At 38.9% G+C, this 16548-nt stretch overlaps 1 protein-coding gene across 1 annotated transcript; it reads left to right on the forward strand.

The window, feature by feature from the left end:
- The first annotated feature begins 4693 nt into the window (after nucleotides 1–4693).
- HSPB3 (heat shock protein family B (small) member 3) lies at nucleotides 4694–5362 on the forward strand. Its single transcript, XM_011380607.1, has one exon. The coding sequence runs from the start codon at nucleotides 4866–4868 to the stop codon at nucleotides 5316–5318; it is 453 nt and encodes a 150-aa protein (XP_011378909.1). The 5' UTR covers nucleotides 4694–4865; the 3' UTR covers nucleotides 5319–5362.
- The last annotated feature ends 11186 nt before the right edge of the window (nucleotides 5363–16548 follow it).

The raw sequence follows: 16548 nt of genomic DNA on the forward strand, positions 1-16548 counted from the left end.
TGCAGAAAGTAAAACAGTAAAGACCATTACAATCTCTGCAGAAGGAGATGATACACTACCTTGCTTAATAATGTCAAAATTTAACTGTTTTTCAAACTATGGGTTGTGACCAATTTGGGGCCTGTGAAATCAAATCAGTAAATTGCTGAGTTCACCATCAAGATATATGGAATCAAACAGAGGCATCGGAGTGTGTGGCATGTGGTAAAGCTAGGTGTTTTGTACCCAGTATGTGTATAAATGTGTGTTCACTGGATGGTGATGGCAAATATATTTCTTTTATGGGTATAGGCAGAAAAATTAAAAAGGCAATAATCTGGGTCTTCACAAAGTTAACTCCTATATTTCAAAATATAATCTAAATTGTAATTTTTGGGAAAAAATACTTCAACGGGCCTTTTGATTGTGAACAAATAAAGAATAGTGTTTACCTAAAACGGGGACTCTGGTGTCACTCCCAGAGCAATCGGTGAAAAAATTTTAAATGTTATTCTGTTCCAAAAAAATGACATGCAAGGCTCTTCACGACCTGGTCCCTGCTCTCCTCTCCAGCTCCATTTCCCCCACTTCCTACGTAAGTGTGCATTGTAGCCACACGGAGTCCTTTGTGTCCTCCAGTCATGACACTCTCTTCTGCCCCCGGGCCCTGGACTGTGCCATCCAGTTACAGGGACACTCAAACTCCCCCTGCCCTCCCCTTCCCAAAGCATCATTCGGCTCCTCTGTCATCAGGTGGTGCCTGCTCAGAGATGACTCTTTCTAGGGAACCTTCTCCGAGTCAGACTCCAGGCCTAGCTGGTACTGGAATCCTCCAGATCGGCTCCTCTGCCAGGGGTCTGGATGAGCAATTCGTGAGGCTGACAAAAACAGCGTTTCTCACCTTCTTCATTATTGTGCCATCTCCTCACCCCCCAGGAGTCTTTTTACACATTTTTCACTTAATTTCTCCTCCCTCTCCCCCATGAAATTTTACTACCGCAGATATGCTTTATGTCTGTTTATTTACTGTGGCCCTTTAGAGAGCCACAAACTATTATCTAATAGTTAAGATCTTATATAATCTTAGATTATATAAGTTGCTTTTTTTTATTTTTTATTTTTACTTCCTAAGAACGAATCTGCCCCCCCTGCCCTGCCCCTTGAGAGTGATATCTGCTCCATTTAGAGTGCATGGAATAGAGTAAGAGAAAACTCTACTTGTCCTCTTGAGCAGGCCAAGAAAAAATAGTTCACATTCTTTCCTACTGAGAGGCTTTTGTAAAATGCTGAAGAGGTTAAGGAAGATAAGGTTAAAGTATAGCTTTAGTAACAGGGCTGACTTTGACCTAACCAAGGTCAGAGTTTGCAGTAGGGCAGAAGTTATTTTGCAGCAGTATGGAGAGCGATCACCGAATACAGGTTATAAGTTCAAGGAATTAGGTTGGTAGAGGATGGGAATAATCATCTAGAGGGTGACATAAGGTCTAGGAGGTTTTGTTTTGTTTTGTTTTTAAAGATGGGGCACACTTGATTGTAGGCTGATAGAAAGGAGCTCGTGGATAGTGAGAGACTGGAGAACATCAAGAAAGAGAGAACAGGTTGGACAAAGCCCAGAAGAGGAGGGAGAGGATGAAGGGCATCATGAGCCGAGATGAAGGGAGCGGAGGAAGCTCCTCTCCCTCTGAGATGGCTGGGAGTGAATGTGAAAGGGCCGCAAGGAGAGTCGCTTCATCTGGAGAGTGAGACCGTGGACACACGGGAAGACCCGAGAGAGGAAGAAGCTCGCAATCTTCACCTAGGAGAAATGACAGAAGCTGACTGAGGTACACGGAGGGTGACCAATGGGCATTGAGGGCCAGCGGAAATAAAAATTCCAAAATTTGTAGCAGTTCGATTTTTTTTTCTTTGACAAAAACCAAGCAGACGTATCATTTTCCAAGTGCTGCCTTAGGTGCTGGGGTTACAGCAGTGAACCCTAAATTCTAGCCTCAGAGAGCCATTGCCTATCTTCCCCCACTGGAATATAAATCTATAAGTAAGATAGTCTTAGATGTCAATAATGATGATGAAGATGACATAGGGTACTGTGAAGGAGTGATGGGAGGAGGACTTTTGCTGGGTGGTCAGGAAAGACCTGCCTGAAGAGATGACATTTGACTTGAAGCTTGAATGGCAGAAAGAGGCGATCTTGAGACATTCTGAGAACAGAGTTCTCAAAACAAAAGGGACTCCAAGTGCAAAGGGCCTGAGGAAGAAACACACTTGGAATATCTAAGGAAGGACAGGAGGCCACTGTGGTTGGATCATAGAGTCAAGGGAGAGAGGTAGGGAGGAGGTCAGCAGGCAGGATAATAGGTTTTTGAAGGACATGATAAGGATTTTTGATTTTATTTTGGTTATGACAAGAGGCTTCTGGCTGGGATTTTAAAGCCAGGGAATGATATAATTTCTACCACGTTCTAGAATGGCTGGCTGCTCTGGTTACAACGTGGAGGATGGATGGTAAGGCAGGGTAGAGACAGGACGTCCAGTTAGGAAGCCAGATAGATTTTCCAAAAGGACAAAGTGTCAAGGTGGTTGATGAGAAGGAAGAGGGCAGTTCAGGTGTAGGATTAGTGTCAAAGGGCAGTTTTGGGAAAACGGCAGAAGTAGAAGTTTCAGATGTTGTATCAGAAATGCGGATGCTCGTTTTTAATCTCAGTAACTCACATAATCACACGTGGAAATGTCACTCACGTCTCGTCCTCTTTGCCTAGTTTAGAGATCCTTGGACTCATGAATTTACAGGAGTCACCGGATACATTTTTCTCTGCCCTAACAGTGTCTTTCCAGTCTTTTTAATCTTTTTTTTTTTTCTTTTTTAAAGAGAGAGAGGTTTTAGTTTTTAGTTTTAGTTATTTAAGTAGACTTTATTTTTTAGAGCAGGGGTGGGGAAGAGGTAGAAATGAATACGTGGAGCACAGAAGAGTTTCAGAACACTGAAACCACTCTGTGTGGTACTGCAATGATGGATACGTGTCATTACATATTGTCCAAACCCATAGACTCTACAGCAAGAGTGAACCTAGTGTGAGCTATGACGTGCCTATGAAGGTTCATCAGTTGCAACAAATGTACCACTCCGGGAGGGGATGTTGATGACAGGGAGGGTGTGCAGGTGTGGGGACAGGAGCTATATGAGAAATCTGTACCTTTCTCTCAATTTTGCTATGATTTTTTTCTACCATTTTAAAGTCAAATCCTTACTATTCCATTTATTTCCTGTTACTGGCAGTGAGTTCTGTTTTTGACTTACCACTCTGAGCAGAACCAATTAAAACACCTCTCAATATTTATGTGCCAGACAACATTAACGTAGGTTAAAGTGTATATTTTTCCATGAAGCCCACCAATCTGTAAAATGCAGGCCACAAAAGCTGAGTGTGAACAGCATTGTTAGGGCATGCTCTTAAGTAATACCAAAATGTCCAACAAAAAGTTGAGAAACAAAAAGTTGAGTAACAAAGTAGAGTAACAAAAAGGAGTTAAAGGAGATTGTTCCCTTCCATTTTCTGATTTAAAACATTTTTTTTTGGCATTTTTCTTTCATTCTAAGAAAATGGATATAATACTAAAAGAATGGTATTCCCAAGTCTCCCCAGTCTAGAAAACACTAACCTCCACGAAGAGGCTTTCTATATTTAAAATCTTCTTGTGTGTATTTGCATTACACATACGCTGTAGAAATAAAAAGCACAAAAGTATTTATAGTGAAGACCAGGAGTCCCTCCAGCCCTGCCCCTCCACCCATCACCCTGTTACCCTCTCAGGGGGCAAGCACTGTTCTCAGCAAAACGTCTTTCGGGGAGATTCCATTTATATGAACAAATACCTACTTATAAAAAAGTATAAATAGTAGCACATTATATGCTGTTCTGGACGTTTCTTTTCATTGAACACATCTTGGAGATCCTTCTACAGCCGTGGATGAAGAGTTGCCTCTTTCTTTTTCAATAGAACTTTAATATAAAGGGTGTTACAGTTGAGAAATTAGTTATAACTTATCTTTGCCAGTTCAATAGCAGAGGTGCAGCTAGATCAATCCTTAGTTTTCTGGGCTTTCATACCAAACAGTTCAAAGCTTTAATTGTTTTCTCTCTCCTGTGGCTCTATTTTCATTACTAAGATTCTCCTCTATGACCCTCTACCCCGTTCCGAGGTCTGACACTTCCCTAACTTAGTCATCTGATCTCATTTTTAATGCGTCAAATGTAATAAACCCAGATGATGTGGCTCAGATGTTTTTTACGGACAAAAGATTAAAAGATGAAATAAAAGAAAATATAGAGGACAGAGGGCTATAGGTTTGTTGAATGTTTGAGATTTGAATATATGTGTATCTTAACTCCTCCTCAATTTGAGTTAGATTCAAGAGATGAGGGTAAATGCAATCATAGCTTCTATTATGAGTACACATGTATGTCTGAACCGTTCTAAGTCATAGTCCCTTAGATCACTGTAGTTCCCAAGGACAGTGCAATCAGATATTTTTAAAATACTATTTCTGTATTTTTCTCTCTTTTTCTCTCGAGGTAAGTAAGGCAGACACATTTGCCAAAGATAACCGAGAATGTGAGGGCGATCCTTGACTCCGCAGCTCGAGCAGGCTGTGTGCTAAATGCAACTCCGAAACATGCCCTATAAATAGCCGTTCATTGTCAGTGTGTGTGAAAAGACAAGAGTGTGTGCTGGTATGATTCAGGCCTAATTAAGTGGTTGCATCTGCTCAGGGTTATAAGCGAATAGCTGCTCCAGCTGATAATCTTGTCAGAAGGCAAAGGCAAGGGTTCGCCACCAACTGAACGCAGACTGAAGCGAAGCTGTTGATTGCTGTTTCTGCCTCCACTATGGCAAAAATCATTCTGAGGCACCTCATAGAGACTCCAGTACGTTACCAGGAGGAGTTTGAAGCTCGAGGTTTGGAAGACTGCAGGCTGGATCATGCTTTATATGCACTGCCTGGGCCAACCACCGTGGACTTGGGAAAAGCCAGGGTGGCCCAGGCTCCTCCAGTAGACTCAGCGGCAGAGACGCCACCCCAAGAAGGCAAATCACGCTTCCAGATCTTGGTGGACGTGGTCCAGTTCCTCCCCGAAGATATCATCATTCAGACCTTTGAAGGCTGGCTGCTGATTAAGGCTCAACATGGAACCAGAATGGACGAGCATGGTTTTATCTCAAGAAGCTTCACCCGACAGTATAAACTGCCAGATGGCATTGAAACCAAAGATTTGTCCGCGATCCTCTGTCATGATGGAATTCTGGTGGTGGAAGTAAAGGATCCAGTTGGGACTAAGTGAATCTTATTTGTTCCTGTTTATGCGACATGAGGAATATTACAGTTCAGTCAATAAATGGTACCACAGGAATATTTGTTTTATGCACGTTTGAACTGATTTTTACGAAGATTAAAAATATAAACATAGTTCCTGGTATGTCAAGATTGTCTTTGTTACACTTACTCGGAAAGGATTATTGTTAAATATGTTCCTACAGTTGAGAGTGATGCTCTTCTTACACCTGAAACATTGACAGTTTTTTGAGACTAGTTTGATACTAGAAAGAACTGATAATTATTTCTTCATTAATCAAACAATGCCAGAGAAGTTGCATTTGTAAGAAATGGTGGCAAAAGAGCCATACTAATTTAAGAAATGTTTATCCATTTTATGAAAACTTTTTATAATGCTAGAAAGAATTGTGATCTCCTTCACCTGATAAGCTTTTCTTTTCAGTGTATTTTATTACAGTGGAGATTTGTAAATACACAGTCTGAAGGTTAAAATATAGCACTTGGAAATTTGGTCTGAAATATTTCTATGATTCACTGCAGTTTTCGCTGCCTTAAACTTATATTGGAATTTTCAGACATAAATCTTATTTTTAAAATGTTCCAAATATGTACCTCATCCTTTTTTAAGCTAAACTGAATTTTATCTGCAGTGTTTTTTTTTAAACAGCATATGTTCTGTGAATATTTATGAAATATAAATAAGATATGTGTTAATTCATATGTTTATAAGTTCATATTAAGTTTAGGAAAACACTTTAAGGAGTACCGAAATCAAAGAATTTTAATATATGCTCTTTAGATGCTATTTAAAATTTTAGATGTCAGAATATGGCAAAATGTAATGCATCTGCTCTCTCTGCATAATCCTTAGCTTTAAATAGCCTGGCAGGCCACGAAGCTCCAGGCTGAGCTTCCACAGGCACTGAGTGTGCACAGTGCGTAGGCTCAGCACTGCTTCCTTTTTCCCCAAATGCTGCTTCAGCCCGAGGGAGAGGCTGAGACGTTGGAGGAAGCTAAGAGTTTGCTTTAGAAATGTTGCTCTCAACAGCTGGTCTGTGACATTCCAAAGATCTGCTATCTCATTCTGTACATAGCGAATATTTCTTTGGAGGAAGTAGCTGCTTTTACCCTGCACCCCGTGTGAGCCTGAGAACAGCGCTATGAATAGAAGAGGAAGGTGGGGTGTGGAAACAGCCAGGACGGCCTGGAGACCGCTGACCGTACCGCCCTGCTCGTCTACGGTGCTTTGTGGTTCAAGTGCAAAAATGAGAGGCAAGAAGCAATAGGAAAATAAATCAAACAGTTCTAAGAGTCATTTCGAAAACAAATGTAGTCTGAGAGAGATGTTTGTTTACAGTCTAATTAAACTGAAAGGATTGTGAAGCTACATGTTTTATATGAGGTTATTGCCTATGCACTAAGGTTTGTGCATCCAACTCTAGGATATGTTTGACAGAGTGAATATCACAGACCAGCTTTGCTCCATAACGAAATTAATCGTGCTTAAAGAAATTATATCGACTAATATTAGAACTGAAATATCTACATTATACTTTCCCACTGGTTAGCAGAATAGTGTGAAAATAAACTCAAGCTTAGAAACAAACAAACCCTCTCATTTGGCCTTGATCTTACTGTAGGTGAGATCTTACTTCTGAGAAAGTTAAGGAAGTGAAATTCTTATCATGAGGAGCCACTGATAGGAAATATGTCCTTTAAAAATTAAAACAAACGCATCATCCGATTAGCATTTATTTTTCCTAAGATAAAGTTTAAAGTAATACATAGCTATTTTTTGATTTGGAAACTATACCAAACATTATAGAAATAAAAAACATTCATTATTCTACTACTACCATGAGGGAGCTACTTTAAATTTCTAGTTCAGTCTTCCCTTATACATAAATATTGATATCACTTTACACAAAATTAGGATTATATTTGCATGGAGTTTGATATCCTGATCATACTGGTTGTTATCCGTTGTCCTTCCCACTTGCTGCCAACCCAGACCCATCCTTTGCCCGTCTCAGCCTCACCCCGCCCCCAAGCAGGCTGACTCCTATGGCCACGTCATTCAGTTACCAATTGGATTCAGAAAATGGACGCACTGACTGCAAACCAGAGACTGGAAGAGAAGATTGGTGGGTATGAAGAAGAAAGGTCAGGTGTTTCTTTCCCCACTGCCAAGCTGCTGCAGACAAGGCTCCGGCAGGGCCTGCCTCCCTCCATGACTCCCGCTCATACTGGCTCCGGCCTTGTGACTGTTTCTTCCTCTTGCCCCTTCAGTGGTTGGGATAGTAAAGTTTTCTGCCCTTTCTTGTTCCCGGGGCTTCACCATCCCCTACTGATTACTTTGCCTGCTCTCCCATAAATAATCCCATTATTAAAGTCCCGTTCAAGTGATGGAATTCTGTTTCCTGACAGAACCCTGACTGCTTGACTTCTTAAGTGATGAAAAAAAAAATAGCACGTCATTTTCTTTTTGCTACCAAATGCTAACTGATGTGTGATGGCTATGCACTATTCCAACAGAGATAAACCATATTATAAATTAACCCTTCCTTTTCACTACTGTTCCCCAAATGAAGCAGACGGTACTCTCAAACTGGAATAATTCAAGTTGGAATAATTTATTTATAAAGAGAGTAATTACAAAAGAGAGGGCAGGGTAGAGAGGAACTGTAAGGAATAGCATGTAACCTGAGTGTAGCAGTGTGAAGTTATTGTGTCTCCTGGGTCCAAAGGGATGGGAGGAGGAAGTAAGTCTCAGAAATCAAAGAGAAATTCAGATATAGAAAACCACTAGCTGTGACTTTTATTTGAGGAACACGATCAGCCCAAGGTGACCTCGCAGGGGCCAGGAGAATAAATACTTTCTCCCTCTAACTTCCTAGCAGAGTATCACATTGGCTGGACCTGACTGGTAGCCAGAAGGTGTGGGTGCCCTATTAATGTAGTTCAACAGGCTCTCAAGGAAGTGGACAGAGTGGGGAAAAGTGGTGAGTGACTCCTGGAGGCAAGGAGAAAATACCCAGCACTCTAGTAAAATGAGAACTGCTGTTATTGCTCTCATAGAAGACCTTTTCTACAAAATATAGCCTGAGATAAAGCTGGGAACTGCAAGTCCAGGATGGTAAAGATGAGGAAATAGGGAAAATGACGCAAGAAAAAATGGGAAACAAAGCCATGTGACGTGTTGCCACGCCGGCCACTGCTTCACAATGAGCTGTGAAGAGACTCAGCAGCCTCTTGACAGGGATGTTGGCTCAGCACCTGGAACTTCTCCAGATCTTCAGGAAGACATCAAATCTTAGAGCAATCTACAGGGAAGAAAGGAGAGGAAATTTGTCTGCCCTGTTCCCTACAATGTCCCGTTTATGCTGCTTAATGTGCAATCTGAAAAAATATCTTTTTTTTTAAGGTTTGGAAATTTCATGGCTATTATTTCTTCTCATGTTTTCCATACCCCCTATTCTCATTAACATTCCTATTAGGTATAGATCGAAGTCTCTCAAAAACTCTTGTCTTCTCATGCTGTATTTCTGGATGAATTCTTCAGTACTTTAGTTCTCTTTTTCCTTTCAAAATATACCATACGTACATAAAAGTATAATTATTACTGTATTCAGGTTTTACATAAAAAGACCATCTATGTAGCAAACCACTTAGGACAAGAAATAGGTCATTGACAGTATCCACAAGCTGTTCCCCTCATCTCTCCTTTTCCAGAGGTGACCACTATCCTGTATTATGCATAATTAGTTTTTCTTTTCTTAAAAATGTGTTCGCATCTCTAATCAATATAGTTTAGTTTTGCTTGTGTTTAAACTTGATCTAAATGGAATCATAGCGTATGTATTTTTTCCTGACTTACTACTTTTACTTAAGATTGAGTGCCACCCACAAAGAATAGTATTCTGCTCATTTTCATTGATGTATAGATTTCATTGTATAAATATACCAATTTATTTGTCTATTTGATTGATAATAGATATCTCGGATTAGTTTGGGGCAATATGAACAATATGGTTCTGAATATTCTTATATGTGTCTATTGGTGTCCATGTGCAGGAGTCTTTAGAGATTATACCTAAGAATAAAATTGCTGGGTTATTGGGTGTGGACACCTTCCGCTAATTGATCATGCCTAAGTGTTTTCTAGAGTTATTTACCAACTTAGCAGCAGATGGAGTTTCTAAAGTATCCTAAATCCTCACCAACACGTGGCATGGTCAGACTTAAAATTTTGCTAATCTGGTGATGTGTCCTAAAAAGCACAGAGAGACACCAAATCTCAGTTTTATCATGTTACTTAGGTTTATCCCATGTATTGTGTATTTTTTCCCAGTAGCTATGGTTTTCACTGAGTTTTTTTTTTATAAGCTATTCTTATCTCTTTCATTTGTTCTATAATTTCTTTTTCTTCTATAGTAGACAGCATCCCTTTATATAATTCTTTGAGCATCCTAAACATACGTATTTTCAGTCTTTATCAGATTGTCCTATATGTTAATTTCATCTGGGGAGAGTTCAAGTTCCAAGTATAAACTTTGTTGATTTTCTTAGCATTAAGTTACTTCAAGTGTTTAGGAATTTTGGTTCTCAGACTTGTTTTGTGTGAGAGGATAGTTAATGTTGGCTCCCCTCCACCCCATGCTTAGCCTTTCCCGTCTAGAGGTTTTGCTATTGCCTTTGCCTTAATTCTTAATTTAGGGGTTTTGAAAATCTATGCCTCAAAGTAACCTCGTGAATATTGCAGGTTCAGTCATCAAAAGAGCATGAGATTTGGTGCCTTTTTCTTTCTTCTTGGAAAGCCTGGAAGAGGTTTTAGCCTCCTTTTAGGGCAGGAGAGTCTTCACTCACCAGAGCTCCCACACAGTAAGCCTGGTTCCTGTCCTTCAAATCACTTGGCTTCCACTATTCTTGCTTTTGAGACTGGCTGTGTCTTTTTGGTTTGCTCTTTCTATCGTATTTATCGTTGTCAAGTGTTAGAACAGCATAGCATCCTACTGGATTCTAACTTTATTCATGGAAAATAATATATCAAGTACTGGGATACAAAGTAGAGATTAGATTTCTAGTAAGGAAATACAGTAAGTTCAAGTTTTGATTCCCCCCAACTGTACAGTGCCTGTCATCTATAGTAGCTGTTGCTAAAATTAGTTCTTCTTTCTTCCCCCTTCCCCATTTACTGCCTCTTTTTAAATAGTCAGCTGAGTTTAAGATGCTTAAGATTTACTTTATTTTTTTTTTTCAGAAATCATTTCAAACTTATCTCATTACTGAAGGCACATCTGCTGGACAATATGATAGCTCATTTTTGCTTTCATTCTTTTGCAATTATACTCACTTTTGAATAAAGCAGGACAGATTCACAATGCAAATACAAATTGCATTCAGTATCAAGAGGCAGAAGATACAAGTTTTTTGGAAATATTAATATAACTCTTTTCCTTATTATTTCCAGATGAGTACAGAGGCCTAGTCCATGTAAGATGGCCAAACATCTTAGACTCTACCTCTTGATAAGAGGACTGGCAATCTGCCCTCTTCTTAAATATAAACTCGCCTTATGACCTGCTTTGACCAACAGAATGAGAAGGAAGTGGCACTATGTAACTTTTGGGTCTGAAGAGATCTAAAGCTTCCATAGTCACACTCTTCTGAATATTCCCTTTTGGAACCCCTGCCACCTGGAGAAACCCCTTGGAGAACCAAAGCTCTGTGGTTGACAGCCCCAGCTATGCTCCCAGTCCACAACCAGTACTAGCTACCAGCTAAATGAAATGATCTCTCTCTCTCTGACATCCCAGCCCAGCTGAGCCTCCAAACAAGACCATATGAAGCAGAAGGACTCCCTAGTTGAGCCCAGTCAATACACAGAATCGCAAGGAAATAAATGGTTGCTCTAGTTTTAAGTCACTACATTTTGCAGATAATCAAAACGAGAGGAAAAATTAATTCTATTTACTTTGGTATCTTGTCAAAACCAGAGTTTCTTATTTATAGAGCAAAGTTTAATTATTAGTGATTCTTATGCTTACGTATTTTTAAAAACCTAACCTCCTTATATTATCTAGTAATAAATAGTGAGTTCTTGTATTAGAAAACAAATTAGAATTTGTATATACCTCTGAATAGAATCCATTTCAAAATATATTTAAATAAAAAAGCTTTTTATATTTGACATTCCCCTCAGTTTTTAAAGCTAGTCTTTTCTGAAAATTTTTTCATCAGAACTTAAGAACTATAAATATTAAAATGTTATTATGCCTCAATAATTAAAATAATGTGTTATTGTACAAGAATAAATAAATCAATGGATAAAGTAAGAAACTGACCAGAACTGCATTATAAGAATGTAGTTTGATAATAGTAGCGGTTACAATAAATAGGAAAAAATGATTCAATATATGTACCTAAGATAACTATATAGTTATCTGGAAGAATAAAATTAAAAGCCTATTACATAATACATATCAAAAAAAATTACAAGTGAATTTTAAAAGTAAATGCAAAAAACAAAAAATGCCATAAATATCCACTGTACTGGTTATTCTCCATTCTCTTTACTTTTCTCTGTCCTGTTCTGAGTCCCAGGGGACTGCTCTCTGGTTTCAGGTTGGAATCACTCAATAGAAGACACAGCAGGAGAACAACAGGTGGAAGGAAAGAGAGGCTGGGATATATTTTTTCCTCTGACTCTTGTTGCTACAGGTCCAGGTTCTGGCAGGGGCTGCCTCCCTCCGACTGTGTCTCTGACCAGGCTGCCTCTCTCCTCTGGCTCCAGCCCCCATCCGTCTAGCAGTTCCATTTCCTTTCCCATGGTCCTTCAGGCTCAGCGGAGTAATGGCTTCCCACTGTTTCTGATATCTGAATACAATTCTGCACCAATTCTAATGTGTTGGGATTTTCCCCACACCAGCAAGGAATTCTGGGACACTAAGTCGGTGTCCCACAATTCAACTCCATTCTGACACTATCTACCTGGAGATAGCATCAGATCCCACAAGTTGAGGGCTCAGTCACACGAGACTGTCCCTCCTCCCCTTTCAGATACCAGCCGCAAGTCCAGGTTGTCACCTGTGCTTCTGAGGAACTGGCGATAGATTGGAGGTTCCAACGACCCTCTCCTTGGGTTCAATTAATTTGCCAGAACGGCTGACAGAACCCAGAGAAACATTTTATTTACTGGATTATCACTTTACTATAAGAGGATATGACTCATGAACAGCCAAATGGAAGGGTGTGCACAGGGCAAAGCAAGTGGGAAGGGATGCGGAGAGCCCAGGCCCTTTCCAGAAACAACACTCTCCCTGCACCTCCGAGTGTTTGCCAATTCGAAAACGCTCCAAACCTTGTCCTCTTGGGATTTTATGAACGCTTCATTACATCGGTATGGCCGGTTAAAAAAAACAAATAAAAAGAAAAAAAATAGAAAAACAGAAGAGGAAATTTTTATGAAATAAGAAATTTAGAATTTTTTGGAATTTGTTTAGTCTATGTTTTAGACTAAAACATATGATATTCAACGTTGCTGAGTATGGTACAATAATACCTGGTTTGTACTATAAATTAGCATAGTCTTTCTACCAGTTAGTATGTTAAGGCTCTTGATATAATTTAGAAGTGGGAGAACAATTAAAGAATTTATTCTAATGATACAATAAAAACCTTGCACGAAAAATTGTGAAGTATTAAAAATATAATTTGTTTAACAAACTAAAGTCTACCCATATTATAAAATCCTATACTGCCAGTAAAAATCATCTTTTAGAAAAATATTGGAGTAGAAAAATACTCACTAAAATTAAGGAGGGAAAGTGAGTTACAAAAGGTGTATAAAATGCCCACCTTTAATTTCAATGGGCATATTTCCATGTCAATGAGTCTTTGTTTAGGACATGATATTAATGGCAGTCTTGTACTCTATAATATGGATATGCCATAATTTATTTCATTGCAGAGAAAAAGAATCAAAGAGGAATTAAAAAAAAATATGTCCAAAGTGATTAAATTATTGGGATTTTAAGGTCTTCACTTTGTATTTCATTGTATACAGAAAACAAATTATTTTATAATCAGGAAAAAAGTAAATATAAGCTTAAAATATTCTATAAATGTAACAGTTCATAAATGATCATCACAGTGTCTTGAAATAAAGTCCTGGTTTTATCTACTTAGGATATTATAATTTCAGCAGAAAGCAGGTGGTTTATTCATTTGATGAGCATGTCTCATCTCCGTTTGGGTTATTCCAAAGAAATCGAAACGTTCAAGACCAATAATCTCAAGAGGTTATGATTCTATAAAAATGCAATAAGCAGAAATAGCATTTTTTCCTAAAATCTAGCTTTCATTGCATTGCAAATTATCTTCCAACTTGAACTATGGATGCATCCCAGAACTTCGCTTAAGCTCAGCATTTATTAGTGAGGAAAAAGCAAATGAGCTGTCTTGGCTGAACGGCAGGCCAGGAAAGCGTATCACCTTTCCACCCCTCCCTAGTGGATTTGACTAGATGGGACAGCCACCATCACTTCCTTGCATGAAACATTACCCCGGGGTTGCTGTGCTCCTCACGGCAGCTGTCAGGCACATACCATTCTCCTGAAACACTGCTCTTCAAAAGGGTGGAATTTCCCTCTGCTCTTGTTTTAGCTCCTCAAGCCCAGTATCCTCAAATTCTCCAAGGAACGTTCAAAGCCTAAGAGAACTCAATGTGGCTTTAATTTACTGTTGCTATTGAATGGGATACAATTATTTTCTTGTGAAACTGACTTTTTAATTTTCCAGGAAATTCTAAATAGGCTTTTTTTGGTGCTAAGTCCATAAATCGATTTTATCCTCAGTACAAGGAAGGAATAACTGAACCTTTAAGGACTGTAGCTTCATGGAGAAGAACAGAATAATTAAGAAAGTGGGATCTGAAAGCAAACAAATGTAGACAGACTAGGGTTTGAGTGCCAACTTTGCGACTTTCTAGCCTGGTAATTTTGATCAGTTTGCTTAACCCCTCTAATGCCTCAGTTTCCTTATCTCTAAAATGGGGATAATTACAGTACCTATCACATATGGGTGTTTTGAAGATTAAATGAGATCAAGATGTAGGATGACCGACAGGCCCAGTTCACCAAGGCCTGAGGAGTTTCTAGGGATATAAGACATTCATGCTAAAATTGGGACATTCTGGGCAGGCTAGTATGTATGGTTTGTCGCCCAATAAATATCAGGTATTTACACAATGCCTGGTATCAATAAATGATAGCCACTATTTTGTGTATTACAAATACTTTTGAGAATACTCCCAAAGACATGTCTTCTACATAAGCTTATCAGACACATTCTAACCATATCTTTTATAAAGATATTATTAAAAAAATAAAATGCTTCATTAGTAGATCAGAATCATTGTTCATTTCTAAAGTCTACTTGGTTTTTCTAAAATTCTACAAATTGATTTTTTTTTGTTTAGTAAAGCTGAGTCTTTAAAAAACTTTACATTGCTCTGTCAAGTGGTATGCAAGTACATATTTCTTAAAAAGTACACCTGTGGCAAGGTAAAAAGCTGTGTCATGATAAAAAAATAAATTGTAGAATAAGCTTTTTAGTACAATGAAAAAAAATTATTTAAAGCACATCAGGTTTTGGAGACTATATTCCCATCTGGATCACTTCTACTTTAAGACGGCAGACTGAGCATACCTCTTTGTCTCTCCTGTCAATCCCATTAAGTGACATAAATTTCTCTTGTCCTTATGGAATAGGGAAGAGGCATGAGAATTAAATATTAAATCAAGTTGTATTCAGATTGTGCTACGTGCTGCCTGACACGGGAACCTGGTCGATCAGCATAGAGCTAGACCGCAGGGAACCTACAGGAAGATTCCTGCTGAGATTACCAACGACCACTTCCTCCATGCCCTAACACTGCACACCTATCCCGGGAAAGGAAAATAGATCTCAACTGAACTCCTTGAACTCTCAGGGTTTCTCTCATTCTCATGCTGTCTATGGAGGGTTATTCTTTCTCTCATAAGCTTTTGTCTCTAACGCTGGCATGTACTTGAATTCTTTCCTGCTCTCAGTCAAGAACCCTCAAAGATTCTTTCGGTGAGGAACATGAGCCCCCAATCAGGGATATTCACCCCGTCCTGCGTCACTTATTCACTAGCATTGCAGAGATGAAAAAGGGATTTATCAGGTGACTTCGGACTGTAGCAAACTTTTGATGTGACAAAAAGTCATTGAGATCACATCGACAAATCGACAAATCGGACCATGGAAAAGGGAGGAAGGACACAGTTATTGTTTTCTAAATTTGTCTGGTTTTAAGAATCACCTGGAGTTCTTGTTAGATGTAAATTTCTGGATCCCTCCAACTGAGATTCTAATTCAAGTGAGGGGTAGAAAGCCCTTGAACCTGTTTTTGGTTGATGTCCTCTGTGATGCTTATGACAGGGCAAATTTGAAAATGGTTATCAACCAGGTATTGTCAGTATCCTGGGCACCTCCAGCATTCAGTGCCCAGGAACCAGGGATGCTAAACACCCCACAATGCTTAAGCCAACGTAACACACAAAAACAAAACACTGGAAACAGAATGACTGCTGCATAGAATTTTAAGTGGAACTCTATATATCATTTAGATGCTTCATTAATGTTTATTAACTACAGGACTTAACAAAATTATAGCCGTCCCAAGGAGCTAGACTAAATACGGGCTGACCTGGTAATTTTCCAGAAGATAGCAACATCACCCTTTTTGAGGGATAAAGGAAAACTACTTTCAGGCAGGTATTTACTTTTAACTGATTTATTCCTGTTCTTATCTTTTTCAAACATTACACAGTGCTAGATTTTATATAAACACCAGGGAAGAAGTGTACTATTCCTTCCAGAGGAGACATTCTGAAAGAAGAGAAATGCCATGTATAGAAAAACATGTTTTAATAAATCTAATTCTTCTTTCCCTTCTCCCTCGCTGCTCATCAACATGGCACGCATAGTGCTTGTCCTCTTATTTATATTTTGATTCTCTCTGGGGTGATTCTCAGATATTTTTAACTAGTTTTCCTTACCTGTAAGGTTTTATGTGTCCAGGGTATCAATATGGTGACACTGTACTGTAAGATGTTCTGTAAGATGTTATCATCTCTGTTTCTTACAACTGCAAGTGAATCTTCAATCATTTCAAGATAAAAATGTAATTAAAAATTATACTCGGTTATTCT

This window comes from Pteropus vampyrus, unplaced genomic scaffold, assembly GCF_000151845.1.
Source record: "Pteropus vampyrus isolate Shadow unplaced genomic scaffold, Pvam_2.0 Scaffold397, whole genome shotgun sequence".
In the NCBI taxonomy this organism is placed as follows: domain Eukaryota; kingdom Metazoa; phylum Chordata; class Mammalia; order Chiroptera; family Pteropodidae; genus Pteropus; species Pteropus vampyrus.